This window comes from Centropristis striata, chromosome 6 (assembly GCF_030273125.1).
Source record: "Centropristis striata isolate RG_2023a ecotype Rhode Island chromosome 6, C.striata_1.0, whole genome shotgun sequence".
NCBI classification, from domain to species: domain Eukaryota; kingdom Metazoa; phylum Chordata; class Actinopteri; order Perciformes; family Serranidae; genus Centropristis; species Centropristis striata.
In genome coordinates, this window is record NC_081522.1 from 30277024 (window position 1) to 30300906 (window position 23883).

The following is a 23883-nucleotide window of genomic DNA, read 5'->3' on the forward strand; positions in this document are numbered from 1 at the left end:
ATCTGAATTCATTAAGCCTGAGTTAGCTGGTTTCCTGGGTGTGGCTGCAGGTAAGTAGAGTCACATACAGTGCCTCTTTGTCTCGTCACACACAGTGTCAGGCCAAAGCAGTATTTGTGTATGAATTGTGGTTGAAGAACAGTGATCAGTTTCATTAGTTTTAAGGTGAGACACTACAGACAGAAACATTGTTTTTTCATGCACTGGTCAATTTTGAGGTTATCGTTCTATTTCAGCGTGCAGTCTAAACCTCATCATCACTGGCATCATAAGAAGTCTCCCACTCTCCTGCACAATATTATGTGTTTTAGAAGAAGAAGAAGAAGAAGATGAAGAAGAAGAAGATTACTTTATTAATCCCACAATGGGGAAATTCAACCTCTGCATTTAACCCATCCTTTTTTACACACAAGTGAACACACCATGCTCTATGTACATGTTCTATATTCTTCTTGGTATGAGTTAGATTCAATATTTTGTCTTCCAATAGTCATTACCAATAAGAATGTATGAAAACTATGAAGGCCTTTTACTCAAAATTAGTTTTTTCTCATGCTCTGAGCCATAAAGCTCAACTTCAGCTACATTGCATATTCAGAGTCCAGTACATGACATATTCATGATTCAGTGCTATGACAGACTGCAGTGTTACAGTCCGGGCTGGCTTAACTGGCCAAAGAGAGACAAATCCTAATTCTGCTTGGGGCAAGAGTAAGCTGTGGGCCCCTTCTGATGTGCCCCACCCTAAACCTCTCTCACTCTGTGCATTGTACATTATGTATTCTGTCACCTTTAAAAGTTGTGCATGTTTTGAGGCTAAAAAGTCAAAAAATTGCCTGTTCGCTATCAGGAACGGAAAAACTACTGATGGAAGACCAAAAAATTACTTTGTGGATTACATAAGAGTCACTTTTACACGTCTCCTGTATAGAAATTTGTTTCCCACTCTATCTGGTGAAAGGTTATGCATGTTTTGAGGCCAAAAAAAAAAAAATCATCTTATCTCTCTTAGATGAGCAGGAAACTGACACAGCTGCCAGGAACAGGAAAACTACTAATGGAAGAAATTACTTTGGGGGTTCAATAAGAGTCACTTTTACATGTTTCCTGCATAGAAATTTGTTTCCCACACTTTCTGGTTAAAGGGGCACTCCACCAGTTTTACATGCTAATGTCAGTTCAACTGGACATAGGAAGTCCAGCCCAGTCTGTCAAAACAGTTGTATGACTTCTGTGGATTAAGACAAACTCAGAGGAAATAACCCTGATGATGTCGTAGTGATGTCATCAGGGTTATCTGGTCAGAAAGTTCATGAGTTTCAAGATATCTCAGCCTTTCAGACTTTAATCTGTCTCTTGTGAGTCCCCCAATGTCTCTTAAGTGGAATTCAATATTACTGTACTCTTTTATTCATGTATCATCAGCAGTGGTGGAAAGTAACTAAGTACATTTAATCAAGTACTGTACTTAAGTACAATTTTGAGGTACTTATACTTTACTGGAGTATTTCCATTTGATGTAACTTTATACTTCTACTTCACTACATTATTAGGCAAATATTGTATTTTTTTACTCCACTACATTTGGCTTAAAGATTTAGTTACTTTACAGGTCAAGATTTAACATGAAATTCACATGTTTAAGTATTGTACCACTAGGCTTACACTTCCATTTGTTGTCATTCACCAGATTACACAACGGTGCATTTGAGAATGAAATTACGTTGCAGTAGCTCATGATTAAGTTGTTGTCAGTATATAAATGCTAAGTGTTGAATATATCATTAATTCATTATTCCTAACCGCTAATCGCACATAGAGACAGGCAACCATTCATACTCTCATTTACACCTACAGACAATTTAGAGTCACCAATTAAACCTAAGTGCATGTCTTTGGACTGTGGGAGGAAGCCACGCTGACATGGGGGACAGCATGCAAACTCCAAACAGAAGAGCCGTAGGTCTCTCACTACACCAGTTTGTGTGTGTGTGTGTGTATATATATATATATATATATATATATATATATGGTTGACAGACACTACTGTTAATGTTCTCTTTCAAACTTGTCAGTAACTATTTCATCTGCAATTTTGTATGAACCAGGTCAAAATTACAATGAGCAACCACATGTTTTTACAGTATAGGCAATAATTAGGAGAAAGATTCCTAGAAGTTCTGCTGTCAGAGGAATCTACAGGCCTGACAACTAAACACAAGTGACTCAATAAAGAACCTGAATCATCACTGTCATCACTGTCATTTCTAATTTTGCCCACACACACACACACACACACACACACAAGCACACACTTCTTATTTCTTATTGTAACCTTAGCCTTAAAACCAAGTCTGTTCCAGTCCTCACTATGTGGGAAGTACTAGTACACACACACACACACACACACACACACACACACACACACACACACACACACACACACACACACACACACACACACACATGTATAAGCATCACATGTATAAGTTTTCAACCTTAAAACCAAGTCTTAACCCTCAATGTCCTAATATTCCAAATATGTCCCCACTCTGTTGTTTAAAAATGTGTTCAGGTCCTCATTATGTAGGGAGTACTAGTTCTCTCTCTCTCACACACACACACACACACACACACACAATAATGTGTACATGCATCAAAGTTTTGGCTAGCTGTATGAGATCATACTGTCAATCCAAGTCCTCCCTTTTCCAACTCTCCTCACATTCCTGCACTCCACCTTCACTGAGAGAGCAGCAGGAGGAGGGAGAGAAAAGAAGAGCAAGGGAAGGAAAGGTAGAGTGTTAAGGAAAAGAGAGTAAAAAAAGGAAGCAGAGAAGAGGTATGGACAGACAGAGCAGTGAGAAAGAGGGAGTTCAATAGAAGACGTTTCTGATAAATTAAAACATTTTCATTTTCTGCTCTCTCCTCTTCGGAATGCATCCTTATCTGGAAGCTTACGTGTTGGTAATTACAGCCTCTTACATAAGCATGTAGGGGTCCTGCCATGGTACACACACACACACACACACACACACACTGGCCCCAGTACGGGCTGGTACTGAAAATGATTAGGACGGGTTAGCACGGGGCATAAATCTGGAGGAGGGGGAGAGGAAAAACTGAACAGGACACGGAAAAGAAAGGTGAAAAACTTGGATAAAACACACATACAACTGACTGAAACTTTGTTCAGTCCTAAATCAGTTCCACACATCACAGTGAATCATCTTTACTGAATTCTAGTCTGACATGTATTGTTATCTGATGACGATCTGGTTCCATCAATGTGATGAAATGAGGGAGGTTTGTTTTTTTAGTGCAATCAATTATGATAAATATTCCACCATGTCTCCAAAAGGAGAAACCAGATTGAGAGAGAACAGTGGAGTATTGTTCGCCATATCATATTTGAGCTCGGAGAACAAAAGCTGTGAATGTCCCGACTGATAGTTTGCATCTCTGTTATCACACCGAAGAGATCTGAGAGAACTCACAGACATAATATGAGCCTAAAGACACAGGCGATGGCATGTACGTGTCACAACCCTGCATGTCTTTAGAAGATAACAGCTCTGTTACACCACTGGGAATAGCATTGATGTAACTATAGGCTAGTCGAAGAGGCCACTTGAGTAAAGCCATATATTCACAGGGGATAGTATTAGCTGTGCTCCTGTGATTCACCATAATTGCAGAGGTTGTCTGTGGTCTTAATCCTGTGTATATCAGCATGGATCCTTTGGTTACCTCTGAGAACTGTAAAGGCTGCTGTGGGAATGATTACTATTTCTGTTGTCAAAAACAGCTCTCAGGAGGTGAGGCAGAGATCCTTCTGATAAGGTCAATTAAACTGACAAAAACACAGACATAGGGGCTAATTCTATCTCTTAGCTGTGTTAAGTATGGAGATGAACTCAGGACAGTGGTGGAAAGTAACTAAGTACATTAACCCAAGTACAATTAAGTACAATTTTGAGGTACTTGTACTTTACTTGAGTTTTACCATTTTTCTGTAACTTTATACTTCTACTCCACTACATTTTGAGGCAAATATTATACTTTTTACTCAACTACATTTAGCTACCAGCTTTAGTTACTTTTCTGGTCAAGATATAACATAAAAACATGATACCTTTACATTTTTTTATCAATTAAACCACAAAAAAGGTGTATTAAGTAGTTTAAAATGTGCCCTATACCTTGACAACAGCAGATTAAACCTTACATAAATAACAAACTTACAAAAATAATAATACAATAATATATTTGGACAATCTGAGTGGGTCCATTCTGCAGAGCGATAACTTTAGTAAATTTTGATGCTGATACTTTTGTACTTTTACTTCGGTAAGTTTTCAATGCAGGACTTTTACTTGTAGTGGAGTAATTGCACAGTGATTTACTAATTTTTAAATTAAATTAAATTAAATTTTAAATTAAATTTTATAACAATATATTAAGTAGTTAAATGAGCTCTATCTTTAAAAAATGAAAACGCTGCTTACATAAAAGAATCAATACAAATAATCTTAGAATATATTTAGAATAAAACAATCTGAGTGGGTCCATTCTGTATAACAAATATTTTTACTTTTGATACTTTAAGTTCATTTTAATGCTGATACTTTTGTATTCCATTTTCAGTAAGTTGTGAATGCAGGACTTTTTCTTGTCGTGGAGCCATTTCACATTGTGGTATTAGTAGGCTACTTTTACTAAATACTATTTCCACCTGCCTGAAACTAATTTAAGATATAAAAGGACAGTGTTTATGACAACAGAGTGAACTGTGTGTGAACTGTAAAAGATTACAGTGGTGACAGCTGTAGGTGCGCTTGCTGCACACACACACACACACACACACGCACACACACACACACACACACACACACACACACACACACACTACTTCCGCTAGAACGAACTACTATAGCAGCCTACTCTTTTCCTCTGTGTGAATGGGAATATGACAGGAGAAATATGTGGATTGCTGAATTCAGTCATGGTCAGGTTATCGTCATTAAACTGAGACCTGGGACCTCTGAAAGGCTAAAAACAATAGCAATGCACGTGTAAACAGTAGCACCGGAGTGATAGTAATGCTCCTAATAGCGGCGTAGTATTACAGCAGCAGCAGCAGTGTTGTGGTGTTATGACCCGCCCCTCTGCTGTGTGTCCTCCGTGTCGTCAGGTTGGAGCAGGAGGACGAGTTACACCTCACATCACATACTGGATTTACCGGACTCCACCTGTCGCGAGCGCTGTTTTTGTGTTGTTTTTCTCCCCACGTCCGTGATACCAGCGCGCGCTGACACCGGACGGCACGAGACATAAACCGGAGAGAGACCTGGCTGTTATTTTTTTTTTTTTTTTACACTCAATGCGGCAGGAAAACAAAAAAAAATACCCAGTCAGTTGAAATGACCGCTTCAGCTCGATTCGCCTGCTTCATGTTTTGATTTTTTTTTTTTTTTTGGCCGTTTTAGCCGAGGCCAGAGGAGGAAACAACAACAACCGTAATTCCGGTGGATGGTTTTATCCGCAGTGCCTCAGCCGAGCAGCCAACCGGGGAGCAGAATGTCAAGACAGCAGCAGCACCGGACGCCGTTAAAACTCACCGACAGCGTGGTGGAGGTCAAGAGCAAAGTGAGTGCTGGGCTAATGGGGATGTTTGGCTTTTAAGTGAAGCGGTAATGAGAGGTTACGGTCTCTGGTTTGAAAGCTGCCGCTCTGGTGCACTGACAACACCGACATAACCTTCCTTCTGCTGTGGCTCGGATAAGATACGTGATGTCTCTCCGTTACCGACGCTGCTAATTCAGGCCAAATATTCCGTATCAATGAAAAAGCGACCGGGGTGCAGCTGACAGGCGGCCTGGCTGCCCCTGCTGTCACACTGCAAGCGTCTCATTCCGCTGTTATTCTGCCGTTTTTCGCCCCTATGTCGCTATGTTGAAACACCGATTCTGCTATTTAGCATCCGCAATCTCTCCCTCTCTACCAACGTTTTTCTCTCTGTCTCTCCCGTTCAATTACTTTTCCCATTAGGGCTAATACTGTAGTGTAGTATTTGGCGTAGGCTCCTTTAGTGATGTGTAGTTACTGTACTTTATAGAGTATTTGTATTAAAGCTGTTATGCTACACTCATTGTGGAGACAGGCGTATGTGACAGAAAATGTGGACTTTGCATAATAATGGAGCTTATTCATAACGTTTAAAAGACAAGTTGTTCCAGTAGGGCTGGGTGATATGGACCAAAAGTCATATCCCGATATATTTAGGCTGATATTGATATACTATGTATATTCAGATATTTTTATCGCAAAGTGAGAGCAAATGTTAAGTCAAAGTCAAAGCCAAATCTGACATGTCAAACGTTTTATGTGTTTTATTGAAAGTGTTTATTTAAGTAAACATTATAGGCTACTGTATAACAACAGGAGTGCCTTTTTTCAAATCAAAGCTTTGATTTGAATAAAAAAATAAAAGCTGCAGCTTGCCTGGAGCAAGGATCACAGTGCAAATTTGAACTATATCGAAATATGCGATTTGGTCTAATTCCATATCACATTTAAAAATATATTGATATATCTTTTATAGCGATATATCGCCCAGCCCTGTGTTCCAATATGACAGATTACTATGGAAGAGGATTGGGGCCAGATAGAAGAAAAAAATAGTGAGAGGAAGATTTTTTTTTTTCATTATGTAGTTCGAGAAAAAAGTCGAAATAAGAGAATAATTTGTTTTTGGTTAAGTTGGAAATTAATATTGCACAATTCTAAATCTATATTTAAGTTTTCAGAGGTCATGCAGACATCATTTATTGTGAAAATAATTATAGATTTCAGTGAGTAATGCAAACAAATGATTGATTGATCAGATTTAGATTGTTACCTTTCAACATGTAGAATTACCTCCACAATAATACCTACTTCACCTGCACACAATCAGGGCTACACACACACACACACACTGTCATGTGTGTGTTAAAGATGAATTGGTACAATCTTCTCTGTGTCTCTTTGTCTCTGTGTCTCAGTCTCACAAAGTAAAATAATCAATATATGGTACATTTTCACATCTAGCAGACAAATACAGTGTTGTAAAAACCAGCTTGGAAGTTTTTTTTTTTATAAAGGCACAGACACATATGCTTTGAATCTACTGACAAAAAGAAAACATTTAGTTTTATACTGTGAAAGTGACTGATGACATTTAGAAGAAACAATTCTGTGTATTTTTTCGCTTCTTCTGTGGCGCTATTCAAATCATTCTGACATTATGTAGGTGTGTGTGTGTGTGTGTGTGTGTGTGTGTGTGTGTGTCTGCATTGTTGTGTAAAATAACATAACACACTGTTTTTACTAATACTGTAAATGATGTGCACAATCAATACTCCCTTTTTGAGAACTCTTCTTAGTTTCTGTCCATCTGAGTCAGCCATCGAGAATACTTTTGCAGACATAACTATCATCATAACTGTCATCATTGTCATTGCTTGCCAATTAATTAATTATACCTGTATTTATTCAGTTATATAAGTCTGATTGCAGATCAGATTAACTCCTCAGGTGGAGTTAAGTGACTTGTGGCTGAATCAAATATTTTGGAATCAATCACATGTATGTAACATCATGCTACACCTTGCTGCGGCCCCAATTTATAGCTCACTTTTTTTGTGTGTTTTCAGATCAAGTCTCAGACTGAAGTTTAGTTTCAGTTGAGTAATGAAATGATGTGATTGAAGCCTGCCCTACTTTGGTGAAAACGGCATTTCTCCAGTGCACAGTCATATGTACACTGAGTAACAGTTTAAATATTAGGACAAAAACAGGATTTTTTATTACACACTGGTAGGCAGCAAGTTGTGCTGTCATGGGACTGAGGTTGTGACTGTTCTATTGTAGCATTTATAAAGGCTCTATTTACTTGTGTACAGAAGTTCACACCAACACAATGAGGTTTGGGCAAAAGAAATACTAATCCATTTACATAATTATTTAAACCTGCCTTTCCCTACAATAATCCATTTAAGTAGACTAAAGTATTTCCATTGCTTTAATTACCAGCATGCATCTCCCCACCCAAAACAACAATTGCTCATAAAACAATTCTGAGCATGTTTGTGCACTAACATCACGAAAGGCCTCTGTCTAATCACAGTTATTACATGCTATACTTCAGTCTCCACGCAGTATTTTTTGTCTGTTGAAATTAGAGGGAGAGGTTTTACTTGTATCGGCATCGGCCGATACGTGCGTGTGTTCGCCGATCAATTAGCCCATTTCGCTGAGACAACAGCAGGCAAGGCTCGGTGCAACATCCGCCATTCTCTGGTGAGCTGCTGCTGATACCGGAAAAAAGAAAAACACATCAAATATGTGGACTCATCTGAGGCTTCAAGAATCGTCTTTTTTTTTGTTGTGAGATTGCGTGAGATTGCGTGAGACGTCTAAGACGTCGCGTCGGCTATTATCCACTATGATACTGCACATTATACTCATTCTCATATGTCATTCTGTTAAAAATGTAATTGTGAAAATATTGTGAGAAAATCATATCGTTAACCCTGTATTGTATCGAATCGTGAGTTGAGTGTATCGTTACAACCCTAACTATTATAATGCTAATATAGTGCAGTCTGAACCCGGCACATGCAGTGTGCAAACTGACAGACTTTTTGATGTTTGCATGAACATGGAGTTTAAGCTCTGGAGATAATGTGGAAATATAAGGGTGTAGTGGTGCATTGAGAAGTTGAAAATGCCAGTGTTACTGCAAAACACAATCTTTTGTTTGGTTTTTCTTTGGTTTGTCAGATTTAAAAAAATTAGTTTTGGTTCTTTAACTGGTTGGTAGTACATTTCACCACATTGCAGCTTTTAGACATTTTTCTGCTTGCTCCTTTCAATACAAGAGGAAACGGAGATCGATAGGTTGTTTTTTCCCTCAGGTGGGGGCGGGGCTGAAATGCGCTCTGTATATATGACTGACAGTGACGTATGCCATCGAAGATGTGAAATCAAAAGTAGATCAGCCCTCTGCTGTTGCCAATGCATTTTGTACAACCTATTATCAATCTAAACACAAACCCCCGTCGTCATCACAGCCTTACCAGATGGACACTGGTAGCTGACAATAACAAAAAGGATTATGGACACTGCAGGGATGATAGAAAATGTGTTTAGGACATGCAAAGATGTTCACTGGGACTAAAGTTATTTTTGCATGTAACATTATGAATGTAAGCATAACTATGTCAAAGCATATGATGAATTGAGTCGAGAATAGTTTAGCCACCTTAGAATTCAGTCAGCAGTGTGTTTTCTAACACATGTTCAACCAGAGAGGAAAGACTTATACATTTCATTTCATTTCCCTATGCAATGGATTTACTCCATTGCATAGGGATTTGAATCTAATACATAGAGATGTAATGATACTATGTCGACATTTCCATATGAAATTATTAAAAATGTCATGAATATCAATTACTTTGATATAATACAACATACAACATTCACCTGACTCAAACCTGTACTTTAAATACTGCTCTGCTCTAAATTAAGTTGCTAATGTTAAATTGGAAAGGTGGTGTGGCGTCAGCAGTGATGCCTGTGCTTTACCAGACCGTCATGGTCCATCTGGTCCAACCCTCACCTATGTTTGATAGAGGTGGGGGAAGAAATAGATACAGCATAGTATCGCGTTATTTTGCGTGGCAATATTTTAACGTGCGTGAGGATATCGTGTCGGGAAGTTGTCGAAATAATGCTGCAAAATTAGGCTTTTTTAATGTTTCATTAAAAAAGTTGAGGTTAAAGTTGAGGAAAGTTTGATAAAATGCTGCAGTTGTTGTCGTCAATACATGTTTGTTATCAGTTCAGTTTGACTGAATACTTTGTTTAGAAATAGAATAGATATAAATAGAAATAAAAAGACTGAAGTGAGATGAATAGACTGAGAATTTTCTCTTATTTGACAAAACAATTCTTGATTTAATTTAATTTTGTGGACACAAAATGCAGTTAAACAGTTAAATCGCAATATATTGTATCGCAATACTCACTATATCGCAAAATGCTTAAAAGCACAGTAATATTGTATCATGACTCAAGTATTGGGGGGTAAAAAAATCATATCATGGGGCCTCTGCTGATTCAGTGTTCATGAGCTTTGTGTAGTGACCGAAAAGATGAGATTCTCAATACAAGAAAGTTAGGTTTCATCGTAGGGTGTCTGTGCCTGTCTCAGCCTTGGAGATTGGGTGAGGAGCTCAGACATCCGGAGGGAGCTCGGAGTAGAGACGCTGCTCCTTTGCATTGAAAGCAGCCAGTTTAGGTAGTTTGGGCAACTGGTCAGGACTCCTCCCGGGCGTCTCCCATTTGAGGTGTGCCGAGCACGTCCAACTGGTGGGAGACTCCAGGGTGGACCCAGAACACGCTGGAGGAGAGATAATGTGTCTCATCTGGCCTGGGAACGCCCCGGGGTCCCCCAGGAGGAGCTGGACGTTGTGTCTGGGCAGAGAGACGTCTGGAGCACCGGATAAGCAGAAGATGAAAATGGATGGATGGAAGGGTGTCGAATTCCTTAAATTACTCAATTGGTTTTAGATACCTTTTATATCCCTCTCTGAGATTTATTACTTTAGTGCTTGATGGTGAATGGAATCCACCATGGTCAGTTTGGATTATTTCTTCAGTTGGAAATAGTCCTCATAAAAATAGACAGTGCAGACTGTGGATTATCCTTCGGTTTCCAATTTATTTGGCTCTAACTCTAGAAAAAGATGCTTTTCCAATACTGTGAGCCACACACATTGAAATCAGTTCACTTCCATTATACCTGGCTAATATGGAGGACGAAATCAGAAGACATAAAGTTCAAAACTTAGACGAATAAAATCAGCCAGAATAAATACCACAGTCTCAGTAAGAGAGAAAAAGTAACATTTGACTAAACTGATGCTTTTAAGGCACAATGTTTAGGTTTCCTAACTAGCTAGATTTAGTAGAAATAATTACTCTCAATCATCACTTTTTACCCACCAGATGTGTGTCTGTATCTGCAGAGACCCTCCCCTCTGTCTGGATTTTCAGTTTGGACATTTCTGGGCGGGGCCTGGCAGCCATCAGTGTCATCTGAGTCTTAAGCTTGGGAAGCTCCACTTTATTCTCGTGTCTGGACACAAATATTATGTCTATTGACAAGCTAGACTGAGGACTCCTGAACTCACTGGGTAACTAGATGTTGCTGAACTGTGGATAAGAGGGCCAATGTTGAGTTGACAAACCACAACGAACAAATCCACATTGTGCCTTTGAACCTATAACCACATATAACATTATGGCTTCTTCTTATTAGTAGAGGTGTGATTCAGCGTATCGGCCCCTCGATACGATTTTATCCTGATACTTGAGTCATGATACGATATTATTACGATTTTCAGCATTTTGGGATATGGTGAGTATTACGATACAATATATTGTGATTTAACTGTTTAACTGCATTTTGTGTCCACAAAATTAAATTCAACCAAAAATAGTTTTGTCAAATAAGAGAAAATTCTCAGTCTATTCATCTCACTTAAGTCTTTTTATTCTGCACAATGAGAGTCAAACCCACAGACTGACCAACAAAGTATTCAGTCAAACTGAACTGAACTGATATCAAACATGTATGGACGACAACAACTGCAGCATTTTCTCAAACTTTCCTCAACTTTAGGCTTCACTGCTCTGAATTTTTTTTTTTAATGAAACATAAAAAAAGCCTAACTTTGCAGCGTTATTTCGACAACTTCCTGATCCGATATCCTGGCACATGGTTCCTCTAGATTCCTTAGATCTAATAGTTTCATATCATCCAATGGAAATACTGAGGGCCCACTGGCCATCGGAATGCTAAATATCAGTACTTGGCGGCCATGAATCAATAATATTGCCACACAAAATATGGCGATACTATGCTGTATCGATTTTTTCCCCCATCTCTACTTATTAGGTGTGAAATGTGTGAAACAGAGCCTGAAAGCAGGTGTATCAGAGTGCTGCTCTGAGCCAGGATACATGACAACGTCGCCACACAATTTTATTGCAGTGTCATATTTTTGTATGAGTCCTTTCTTCTTTAAGCATTTTGACCTTTAAGTGAAATTGTAAACTGTACGCAGCATTAGTGACCTAGTTTGTCTCAGCTGTCATTGTCCAGCCTAAACTGAGAAATATGTTAGCAGGAACATCCTCTGATGTTTGTTTTCGTTGTCTTCTTCAGTTCGAGGCAGAATACCGTCGCTTCGCTCTAAAAAGGAACGGTCCAGGTGGCTTCCAGGAGTTCTACCGCCTCCTACAAACCATCCATCGCATCCCTGGCGTTGACGTGCTGCTGGGATACGCCGACGTCCACGGGGACCTCCTTCCGATCAACAATGACGACAATTTCCACAAAGCTGTCTCAGCAGCCAATCCGCTGCTCCGCATTATTATAACCAAGAGAGGTAAGACAGTTAGGGACGGACAGAGAGTAAATATATCAAAAAGAATAACAGGTTGGAGAAAGTTGGTTTCAGAAACTCTCCTGCAGCTCTTCTTCTTAACCACTGACTGCAACTCAGAGAACACAGAGCTCATTGTCTGCTCTACCTGTTGGCTCTCCCTCCTGGCTTTTAAGCACTGTCTGTTGATCTGTTTGTGTGTGTGAGTGTGTGTGTTTTTGTTTGTTTGCGAGCCAGGGGCTGTGCACAGCTGCAGGGAAGGTCCTTGTTCTTCACATCAAACACGTTTATTCTTTACACACAACGCCACCTGATGATTCTCTGCCTGTCTGTTAGCTGTTGGTGTGCAGTTCTCCCTCTGGGTGGGCTGTGTTGAGTTTTTTTTTCTTTCTGAGGCACGTCTGTTATGTCATGCATGTTATGTTATGCAGCCACAACCTCCTCACTCTACGGCTGTCAGACTTTGCTGTGACAAACTTATCCACACAAAGTATGAAGGCAGTCTTCCACTGGTTGGTGCTTTTGGTGAAACAAGACTAGGTCTAGGCCTAGTATATAGTAGAGGTGGGGGAAAATAGATACAGCATAGTATCCTGAAATTTTGCATGACAATATTATATTGATTCATGGCCGCTGATCGATATTTAGCGTTTTTTTAGTAGGAAGACTGCTATTTGAAATATATGAAATAACGCTGCACAGTTACAATGATTTTAGCTATATGCTAAAGACACTTGAACCCAAATATGTCACTTTGTCACATAAAAAGCATATGAAAAGCCTTACTTTGCAGCACTGTTTCAATACCCTGACTCACATGGTGCCTATAAATTCCTTAGCTCTTATGGTTTCATATGATACAAGTATCTCCAATATATTCCTAAAAGTGAGATGGCGACGATACCGACCCTATTTAAGCCTGTAACAGAGACCAGTCTCTTTGTTACGGCCAATAGGTCAAGTAGTTTGCAACTGGCTGGGTAAATAACTGTGTTAGCAGGGACAGTTATTTACTTTCCAAAAGCTAGCAGCATCTCAAATGAGTTTTCCTGCAAATGACTGATGATTCTGTTGGCTGGGATCAAACAAATAAACTTCTCTTCCTATCTTCTACTCATGCTTATTTCTTCCATCATGTGTTAGTCCACTGATTATTGCATGTATTATGATGCACAGTTGCCTCCCTGTGCACCTTCTCCTGCTGTGTCTCTGTATCTTGCATAATTCATGATGTAATGATGCTAATCTGCTGCTTAGCAGGCCTTTATTGTTGCTACAGAATCACAGACAGCTGCTAGTTTAATCAGATTAACTCAGTGGTCTGGGAGAAAAAAGGAGAGCTAGAGAAAGTAACATGTTTAAGACAAAGAGACTGAGGACGGAGAAAACAAGAGGAAATCAACATGTATGCTCTGGTTTTAACATCCTGTATAAGAGGACATTCATTCATTCCACTGTTCCATCTGCTGTGTTGCAGACTTGTGAATGTAGAGTCTGCACGGACATATCTGATGCAAACGTCCTTACCAGGAAGTTTTTTAACTGAACCTAGATCAGTGGTTTTGTAGCCTAAATTCAACAAATCTGCAGCCTTTTTTTTTTTTACAATCGTGAACTGTACGTATATGTATCATGACGTGTGCACTATTTTTACAACACTCTGCTCTGTACTGCAAACCGTCAAACGATCATATGGGTCCTTTTGGCAATCTGTACTGACAAACAATGTCTTGTGTTTCGGTTGGAGATCTTGTTGGCTGTAGCCCCAGATACATTAAGGCCCTGTTTAGATGGAGACGATCTGGAAAGAAAATTCAAAAGTGGTGTTGCATTCTCACTTTGTATCCCGCGTTTAGACGTGCGTCTTTAGGGGGATATCTGCATACGGTGACGCAAAAGTCTTTGAAATTCGATTTAGTTTGCACGTTTCTTTTTCTAGTAGCGCTCCCAGGTCTTGTCCAAAGCTGTCTTTCAACCCATTAGATGGAAATGCAATAATGGAGCAATTTTAAGTTCCAAAAACGTCATCGGCGTCATGTAAACAGGCCCTCACATTAAAGAAATGCATCTGTAGCCCATAAATCAAACTGTTAGCAGTGAGTCTCAGTCCACATTATCTGCCGACAGAGTTTACATGTGCTGTCTTTGTTATTATTTACATCCCACCATCAGCTGTCGAGGACGCCGCCCACTCTGTCATCCCTAACCACAAACTACCATGGCCTCTGTCACACATTGCCTCTTTATTTCACTTGTGAAGTTAAACGATAAAGTGAATCTATCTGAGTGTTCTTTAGTATTCTTGTAGTTGATTAAATAAAACTCAGAAAATGTTTTACCTGTTTATTTTCATTCACCCACCACCAAAAGAAAATCGAGGTCAAAACCTTACCATTCATTTGCAGAATCACTACACGCTTACAAAAAATGGAGAAAGGTTTCAGAAGTCCATTAAATCCAGTTTGAAAAAAAAAGTTCATTAGGAATAGTGGCGTAATATAATCTGCATTGTGCATTAGAAAATAGTCTGCAGCTCATTAGTAAGGATTAGGACTGGAGTAAGCCAACTAAAAATGTACTCACCAAATCACTTTATCTTTCAACCCTGAAGTGTAATCCTGTTTATAAACCAAGTCCACGTGAACTGAGAGACTCATGCGGACGTGATGCAGCAGGGGCTTCTCTCTGGGTCGGGGGGAGGTTCAGGCTAGATGAACAGATTGATATTGTGGAGATGATCTATTGAAACTTATCAGGTTTTTCTACATTTAGTTTTAACATCTTAAACTATTCACAAATGCAAAAAACATCAGTCATGGTTCCATCAATAGACTTCTCTGTTGAATATTGGCATGACATAGCTTGATAAAGACACCAATATTCGATAAATCCTTTGTCTTTTAGGAAAACCAGTTAATGCACTTAACAGGAAATGGATTTTTTTTTCCAAATAAGTTCTGATATAACATTTAACTCACATGACTGATCAGTAGTGAAGGGACAACGAAGCTCTGTGAACCATTGTCTTTACTTTACTTTACTTTGCTTTACTTTACTTTACTAGATGGTGCTCTTTGTTCAACAAAGGGCTGGAAACACACTCAATTAACGTTGCTAAAGTCTTTTTTTAAATCCAAAATTTTGCTTTCATACTGTGTTTATGTGTAGATGTAAAAGCTACCTGACTGCTTACAAAACATCAACATCCTCTGAAGCTCTTTATCAAAACCGTTAATTTGGTTAATTTCACTCTTTACTTAAATTCATATTACTTTCCTTTATTCTCTGTTGTGACCTTTTACATGGGTTGTCTTTGATTTTGTTTGCGGTCGTGTTTGTATTTCTGTCTGTGTTGTATGTGTGTAAGAGAGAGAGAGTGTGAGAGAGAGAGAGAGTGATAGCAGCCCATCTGGTGTTGTAAACCATTAGCCACTGAGTGGGATTATCTTACTCTAAAAGACTTCATCAATCATATCAGCTCCACTCACTGCTGCCACCACTCTGTGTGTGTGTGTGTGTGTGTGTGTGTGTGTGTGTGTGTGTGTGTGTGTGTGTGTGTGTATGTGTATGTGTGTGTGTGTGTGTGTGTGTGTGTGTGTGTGTGTGTGTGTGTGTGTGTGTGATGTGCACAATGTAAAAAGGTCTGAAAGGATTACAAAGCGGAGGTTGGTTGGTGTCTGCTACAGTATGTGAATTACATCCGTCTACATCAGTGCTGCAGTGGTAGCCCCGGTAACGCTCTCATCCTTTATTAGTATTACAGGGGTTGCCATGGTTACAGTTCTGCAAGTGGTAGTTCTGGTAACAGTCGCACAGTGTTAGTACAGATGTAACCATGGTAACAGTCCAGCAGGAGTACTACGGTGATGTTTTTCTGGTAGAATTGTGAGGTTAAAAAATATCCAGCCGCATGCAGCTCCAGAGCAGCAGATTCATTTCACCTGACCTAAAATATATATAATTACCAAGGACAGTGGTAGTGAACATTAACGTATTGTCAGAACTAACCCAGTAATGTTTGGTGAAATTATACATGACATAATGATGTAGCTGGTGTAGTATTTTTAGTTAGTACACTTCTTAGCAGGTGAGCCAATGGCAGATTAATGCTGCTTCCTGTTGGGGAAAGGTACAGAGTATGAGCTTTGAGTCTGATAAAAAAGAAGCTGGCTTACCTATGTGTGTGTGTGTGTGTGTGTGTGTGTGTGTGTGTGTGTTGTACTTCATACGAACTGAGGACTGGAATATGTTTTTACCGACAGAGTGAGGACATTTTTGCGAAGTGAGGACATTTCAGCCGGTCCTCACTTCGTCAAAGGCCTGTTTGAGGGTTAAGACTTGGTAAAGGTTAGGTTAAGTGTTGTGGTGAGGCATTTAGAAATGATGGTTAAGGTTAAGGAAAGGGAAAGGGGCTAATGTATGACTGTCAATGTCGATGAAGGGTCCTCACAAAGATAGAAGTACAGGAGTGTGTGTGTGTGTGTGTGTGTGTGTGTGTGTGTGTGTGTAGGAAATGAAAGAATCAGAAAGAGAGAAATTGGAAAGGAGCAGGTGGAAGCAAGGAAGGAATCAAGAGAATGGGATGAAGAAAAAGGGGGTTTGGGGGGGTATCTTCTTCTCACCAGAAGGTGACTGTCCAGGAATAACACCAACAGACATACACAAATAAACACAAAGAATACTGCCACAGTTGCTGACACGCTTGTGTCTATAAATGTGCATAGGAATGTATTTATATAATGTTCCAGCTGTGAGCGGCAGAGCTCCCCCAGTCCTCTGACTGAAATCTCTAAGTTGTAGATGGAGAGCTGGCGATAGATGGCTGAAAATATCTGTGTACAACATAATGAGAGGAGGATGGAATCAAATATTTATACACAAGCAGCAAGATGCAGGATTGGAGGGAAGCAGAGAGGAAGACAGAGCTGGAGAGTCTGCAGCTGATTTTCTTTGCCTTCTGTCTTGATGCCCTGCCATCAGAGTAATTCATGTAATGAGCAAAATGAGTGAAATTGGAAAGATTTGATACAGTAGGACTTGTGACATGGGGAAGAGAGTAAATGTTGTTTTTGGTGCTTTGGCACTGCTGGAGCTGGCGAAGGGAATTGAGAACCAGTTTCAAATTGACTGATTTGTCAGAGCCGGATGCCTCGGAGCTTATCCGTTCCTTTTATCCGTGCCAGTGTGGTCTGACAGTTGTGTGTTGCAAAACAAAAATGTCAAATTCATGTGTATTCATGCATATATATTGGAGGTGGGGGAAAAATGGATACAGCAAAGTATCACAATATTTTGCGTGGCAATATTATGCCAAGTATCGATATCTAGCACTCAGACGGCCGGCATCCGGCAGCATTTTCGCCGTTTTTTTCCCCAGAGGTCGTAGCGGGCTCATTTTTGGGAATATACTGGATATATACTGGTATCATATGAAACTAGAAGATCTAAGGAATCTATAGGCACCATGTGCGTCATATCGTGTCAGGAAGCTGTCAAAATAACGATGCAAAGTTGCCTTTTTTTCATCCAAAAAAAATGTTTGATATCAGTTCAGTTCAGTTTGACTGAATACTTTGTTGGTCAGTCTGTGGGTTTGACTCTCATTGTGGAGAAAAATAAGACTGAAGTGAGATGAATAGACTGAGAAGTTTCTCTTATTTGACAAAACAATTCTTGATTGAATTGAATTTTGTTGACACAAAATGCAGTTAAAAAGTTAAATCGCAATATATTGTAAATCAATACTATCGCAAAATGCTTAAAATCTCAATAATATCGTATTGTGACTCAAGTATCAGGAAAAAATCGTATCGTGGGGCCTCTGCTGATTCACACCTCTACTATTGGAGTCATTCACTTCACTTCATTTTGCAAAGAAAGATGACAAAAGTGCTGATGGTAATGCCTATAAAATGACAATTTCAGTTAAGTGCAGTAACACCAGCACAGTGTTTCCGTGGTGGCCCACCATCACATCATTTTGTGGTTAGTGGATGTAATTTCAGCTTTATGAAACTGCAAAGAAGAGGGAGTGAGATAGAGCATGGACGCTGGTGAGAGATGTGACCATTATTTATTATAAAGGTTATAAAGGAGCTGTGAAGCTACAAACATTTCATGTACTAGACGTATTAAGCTGATGTGCAATCGACCATTTGATCTGTTTATATGAGTCGACTGTCACTCTGTCACTGTTAGTGAGAATCCTGTAGATATGTAGAGCAACATGGGGCTTTGTGATCAAGAAGATTTTGTGTCTGGTCTTTTCTAAACCAACTTTAAAAAAGGAAATGAGGACATAGAGGAAAAATGGTACACCTTGGATTAAACTAGGAAATAAAAACTCTGCTGACTCAGGCAGCAAAACACACACACACACACACACACACACACACACACACACACACACACAGATATACCACCTGGACTGACCTCACCAGGACTTTCTTTTATAATGTGCTGATGAAATGTGAAAACGGCTACTAATGTTGTTCTTCTACATCTTACAGTTACTTACTTATTGTAAGTCGCTTTGGACAAAAGTGTCTGCTAAATGACATGTAATGTAATGTAATGTACAGTCATGGAAAAAATTATTAGACCACCCTTGTTTTCTTCAGTTTATTGTTCATTTAATGCCTGGTACAGCGAAAATGATAAATACAAAGTTAGCTCATAAGAGTTTCATTTAGTTTCTGATATCTAGCCATAGTTTTCTATCGTTATCTATCATTATATTTGTCCAAACAAATGTACCTTCAGTTGTACTAGGCATTAAAATTAACAAGAAATTGAAGAAAAAGAGTGGTCTAATATTTTTTTCCATGACTGTATATGGTGTTGAAGTGACAGTATGTATTAGAGAACATCAATAGATCAATATCCCATCAGTTGTCTACAAGAATATCTTGACTTTCACTGTAGTTAGATTTATCAGTGTCAAAGACTGCAGTGTAATACAAGATTTCTATTTGAGTCATGATATCATTATCATCATCTGTCATACTGACTGTAGTTCAGAAAGAGACAGAAACGAAGAGACAGGAAGCTCTCCAACCTTTTTTTTTTTTTTTTTGCAAGCCCCAAAGGGGAGTTAGTGAAGGGTCAAATTACCATACTTCTCCTTCTACAACAGTGACTATGAGAAGCTGCTGTCAGCTGGCAGTTTTATCAGTGTTTCACACAAACTGAGGCTTCTGCAAGAGGAGACGAGACAGGGGAGCGAATGTCTGCTCAGGGACTCTTTGGTTTGTTTGAGATGTTATGACTAGGGATGTTGTGATATGCATGTTCTAGAGACAGGACAATAAACATGGTGAACTGGAATTAAGTCTGCAGGCATGACTTGTTAATTGTTGCAGGCATACATTGATAGTGTGATATGGATTTCAGACATATCACCAACCACACAGTAAATATTAGAGGTGGGGTAAAAAATGTATACAGCGTAATATCGTGATATTTTGCGTGGCAATATTATATTGATTCATGGCCGCCAAGTAACAATATTTAGCATTGTGGCAGTCGTCAGTATTTTCGCTGATATTTTTTTTTATCCAGAGGGCTCACTTTTAGGAATATACTGGAGATGGTATCATGGTATCATGTACGGTATGGTATCATGTACGTACAAGATAAACTTATATTTTGGTTGGAAATACTTATTATTAAATACAAAGGGAAGTGAAACTTCAGCAAAATGCAGTAAATAAGAAATGTTTTTACCTTATTTGTTAACTACAAATGTCCCTAAAACATAATGGGACTGTGCATATGTGCCGACTTGGGTTAAACAGTGTTGATATAAGTTCTGATGGAATCATATTGTGAAGAGACTGCGTGTTCCACTTTTATTGCGCAAAATTAATCGCTTAATGTGAACATGGAAGTTCTTTTTGAAAAGCAAATTAACCCATTTAGGCCTAAAATGCCTGGAAAAATGCCTGGAAAACCTGTGGGCGATTTTAAAATAACCCTCTAAAACCTGAAGTTTTTCTGGAAATTCAACAGAAGTGTCAACGCCTACTAAATAATCGATTTTTAAGCCTGTGTAGCAGATAGAAATGAAATTCAAAAAGTACTTGAGAGCTTATACCTGTTATATCTGAGCTCCCTCTGCGATAGTCATCTTCCACCATGATTTCACTTCTGGAAAAGTCCCATGTTGCATTGTGACACTCCTACATGTATTCTGATGCATTTCATTGGCAAAGAGACCGAAAATAGGTGGAAAAAACTACAAATACTAATAGAAATGTGGTAATGCTTTCCCGGCTTAAATGGGTCAAATGAAAAAATAAATTGGTATGTAAATCAATAAAGAGACAAGTACAATTGCACTTATGCGTCTTAGTAAAGCCTGTGCACACTTGCAGCATGCAAGTTATAAGATATATCATCAGCGTGACATTGTTGTTCCCAGTTATTGTTGTGAGTATGTGGTAAGGGTTAATACCTTCGTCTCACAGCATGAAGTGTGTTCTTTGTCTCATGTCGTGCCCTCTATGTCCCTCGCCATTGTACACAAGCCCATTGTAGACCTGCACTGGGTTCAGCCATATGGCAGCTTATTGGGCTCCAGATGGTGGGCACTGCAGACACACACACACACACACACACACACACACACACACACACACACACACACACACACACACACACACACACACACAAGCTTATGACAGCTGCAGATCACTGACACATGATGCATTTGGGACAGATATGGGACAGATAAACACAGAGGCAGATAACATGATAACATCCAAATTATATTTTGTGGATTGATATTATTTTGTCTTCCATTGTCACTAAATCACTCTCTAAGCTGCACAAGTGTAGCTAATTAATATTAACTTAACAACACATAGTTATTCAGGTACATTCATTTACACAGCTGTCCACTATATAGCCCACACTGTAAAAAAGAAAATCTGTTAAAATACGGTAAAATACCAGCAGCTGTAGTTGCCAGAATTTAAATGTAAATATCAGCAAAAACTGTCATTTAGACTGAAAAGTTCCATTATTTGTAGCTTAATTGTCTCCTTGTGACAATATGGTTTTTCTCCATTATCTTAAATGGAAATGTTATATTTTTACAGTAAAACTGCATGTTTTCTACAGTTTTTCAAAAGTGTTGTACTATTCCTTTGATTTACAGTAATTTATAGTGTCTACTACGGTGATATGCAATTTTTAATTTTACGCCCTATTTCTCATGCAATTCGACAGTTTTTTACTGTAATTTCTACAAACATTTTTTACAGTGCAGGTATTTTAGTCATTCCCAAGCCATGTTCTTGTGGAAAAATAGTTTTAGATTCTTGATATTTAAACAATAAACATTTCCACAACATTTAATTAAATCATGTCTCATAGACAAATGGGCAGACAGGCCAACTGCAGGGGATTAACATATGTATTGCATGGCAATTAACTGAACCGGTTCCCAATCCACTGTCCTATTGTTTCTTTGAAGTTTATGTGTCTCACTACTTTGAATGTGTGGTTCCTGTATGTTAATCTCATTCAGACGCTACTTCACCTGTAACTTCCTCCTCTCTTTGATCATGTAAGGCTGAAATGTTGTATATAAGGAAGAAAGTTTACTTTGTCGGGAGAGATTGCTGAGAACTCTCTCCGTGCTGCACGTAACTAAAAGCTCTGATTGATCACACCGGCTCATTTCATTTTTCTTCAATATTTTGGGAAGAAACTGCATCTACATTCTGTAATAATGTAATATGTGATGGTCACTTAAACCTTTATGCTCACTTGCCCTATGCAGGTGAGTTGAGAGATAATTTCAGATACAGGTTAGTCAGTCAATCAATGGATCAGCCAGCTCTCAGACTAGTGATCAAAGCAGTCAGTCGTTGTATAATCAAGGCAGTCTGGTGGTTTCTAGTGTTACAGTTATTTATTGTTCTGAGTGTCTGCCAGGGAAGAACGGCCTTCATATCAATAAACAGAGCCCCAACAGTTATTACAAAGTAAACATAATGAAATGCTTCTATAATACATTGTGACAGTAGGTCTTTGAGTTTATTAATTACAGATCTTTATTGACATTATGAGTATATATTATCCAGCTTTGAGAGTCCACAGTGCATAAATATATAACTAAATGTGGCTTTACACACACAAAAACACACCTTCAAGCATTTATATATCTTTGAGACCTTCATTATCAGCATTCATTAGCTATCCACTTTAACTTTAACTCTCGCTATAAACTCATGGTAAACTTACATTTAAAATCAACAAAGCAGCTCTTCGAAAATGGGAAGACAAGCAAGATTAACTTAATTGCAAATATTGTGATTGGTTCCCACAAAGACAGGATTTCACAGATACACACATGTACTGCCCTACATGTATAAAATCTGATCTAACTGTAATTCACTCTATAAATATACAGTATCAGGTTTTACATAAAAAACACGAATCGGCTTGTGTTGGCAGACTGGAGTCCACATGGAAACACAAAGGCAGTAGATATCCTCTCCCTTGTAGGTCCAGTGGACTGATCGATGCTCATTTTGCAGTCTGTACTCTCAATAACATGTTAGATTTTAGTAACAAAATCCATGTCATATTGATCATATTGGGCGAGAGTCATTGTACACTAGAGGTGAAGAAAAAAAATGATACAATCTAGTATGGTGATATTCTGTGTGGAAATATTATATCGATTCGTGGCCGCCAACTTTTGATATTTAGCGTTGGACGGGCAGTCAGTATTTTCGCCGTTTTTTTATTTTGTTTTGTTTTGTTTTTCCGGAGGCCATAGTGGGCTCACTGTTATACTGGTATCATATGAAACTAAAAGATCTAAAGAACCTATAGGCACTATGTGGATCAGAATATCGTGTCTGGAAGTTGTCGAAATAATGCTTCAAAGTTGGGCTTTTTTATGTTTCAATCAGATTCAGAGCAGTGAAGCATAAAGTTGAGGATAGTTTGAAAAAATGCTGCAGTTGTTGTCGTCCATACATGTTTGATATCAGCTCAGTTCAGTTTGACTGAATACTTTGTTGGTCAGTCTGTGGGTTTGACTCTCATTGTAGGGAAATAAAAAGATTGAAGTGAGATGAATAGACAAAAAATGCAGTTAATCAGTTAGATCGCAATATATGGATTCGCAATACTCACCATATCGCAAAATGCGAAATCGCAACAATATAGTATCGTGACTCAAGTTTCAGGATATTTTGGGTTTGGGCTGTGCCTTTATATTGGTTGATGGATGCTGTCATAATTGTTCTAAAATTAGAACAGCAATTTAGAAACATTACAGTCTAACAATACTGTAGGATTTACATGGGATTATATTGTTAATCAGATTTCACTGCATTAAAAGGGTGGTCTCATGTTGTGGAGA

The 23883-nt window shown here is 38.8% G+C and overlaps 1 protein-coding gene across 1 annotated transcript in view; it reads left to right on the forward strand.

The window, feature by feature from the left end:
• The first annotated feature begins 5541 nt into the window (after window positions 1–5541).
• The window catches only part of pard6a (par-6 family cell polarity regulator alpha), a 31096-nt gene continuing 12754 nt past the window's right edge, over window positions 5542–23883 (forward strand). Inside the window, exons 1-2 of the mRNA XM_059335484.1 lie at window positions 5542–5649; window positions 12281–12503. Coding sequence (XP_059191467.1) covers window positions 5581–5649; window positions 12281–12503 — 292 coding nt within the window. The 5' untranslated portion in view covers window positions 5542–5580. The remainder of the gene's footprint in view (window positions 5650–12280; window positions 12504–23883) is intronic.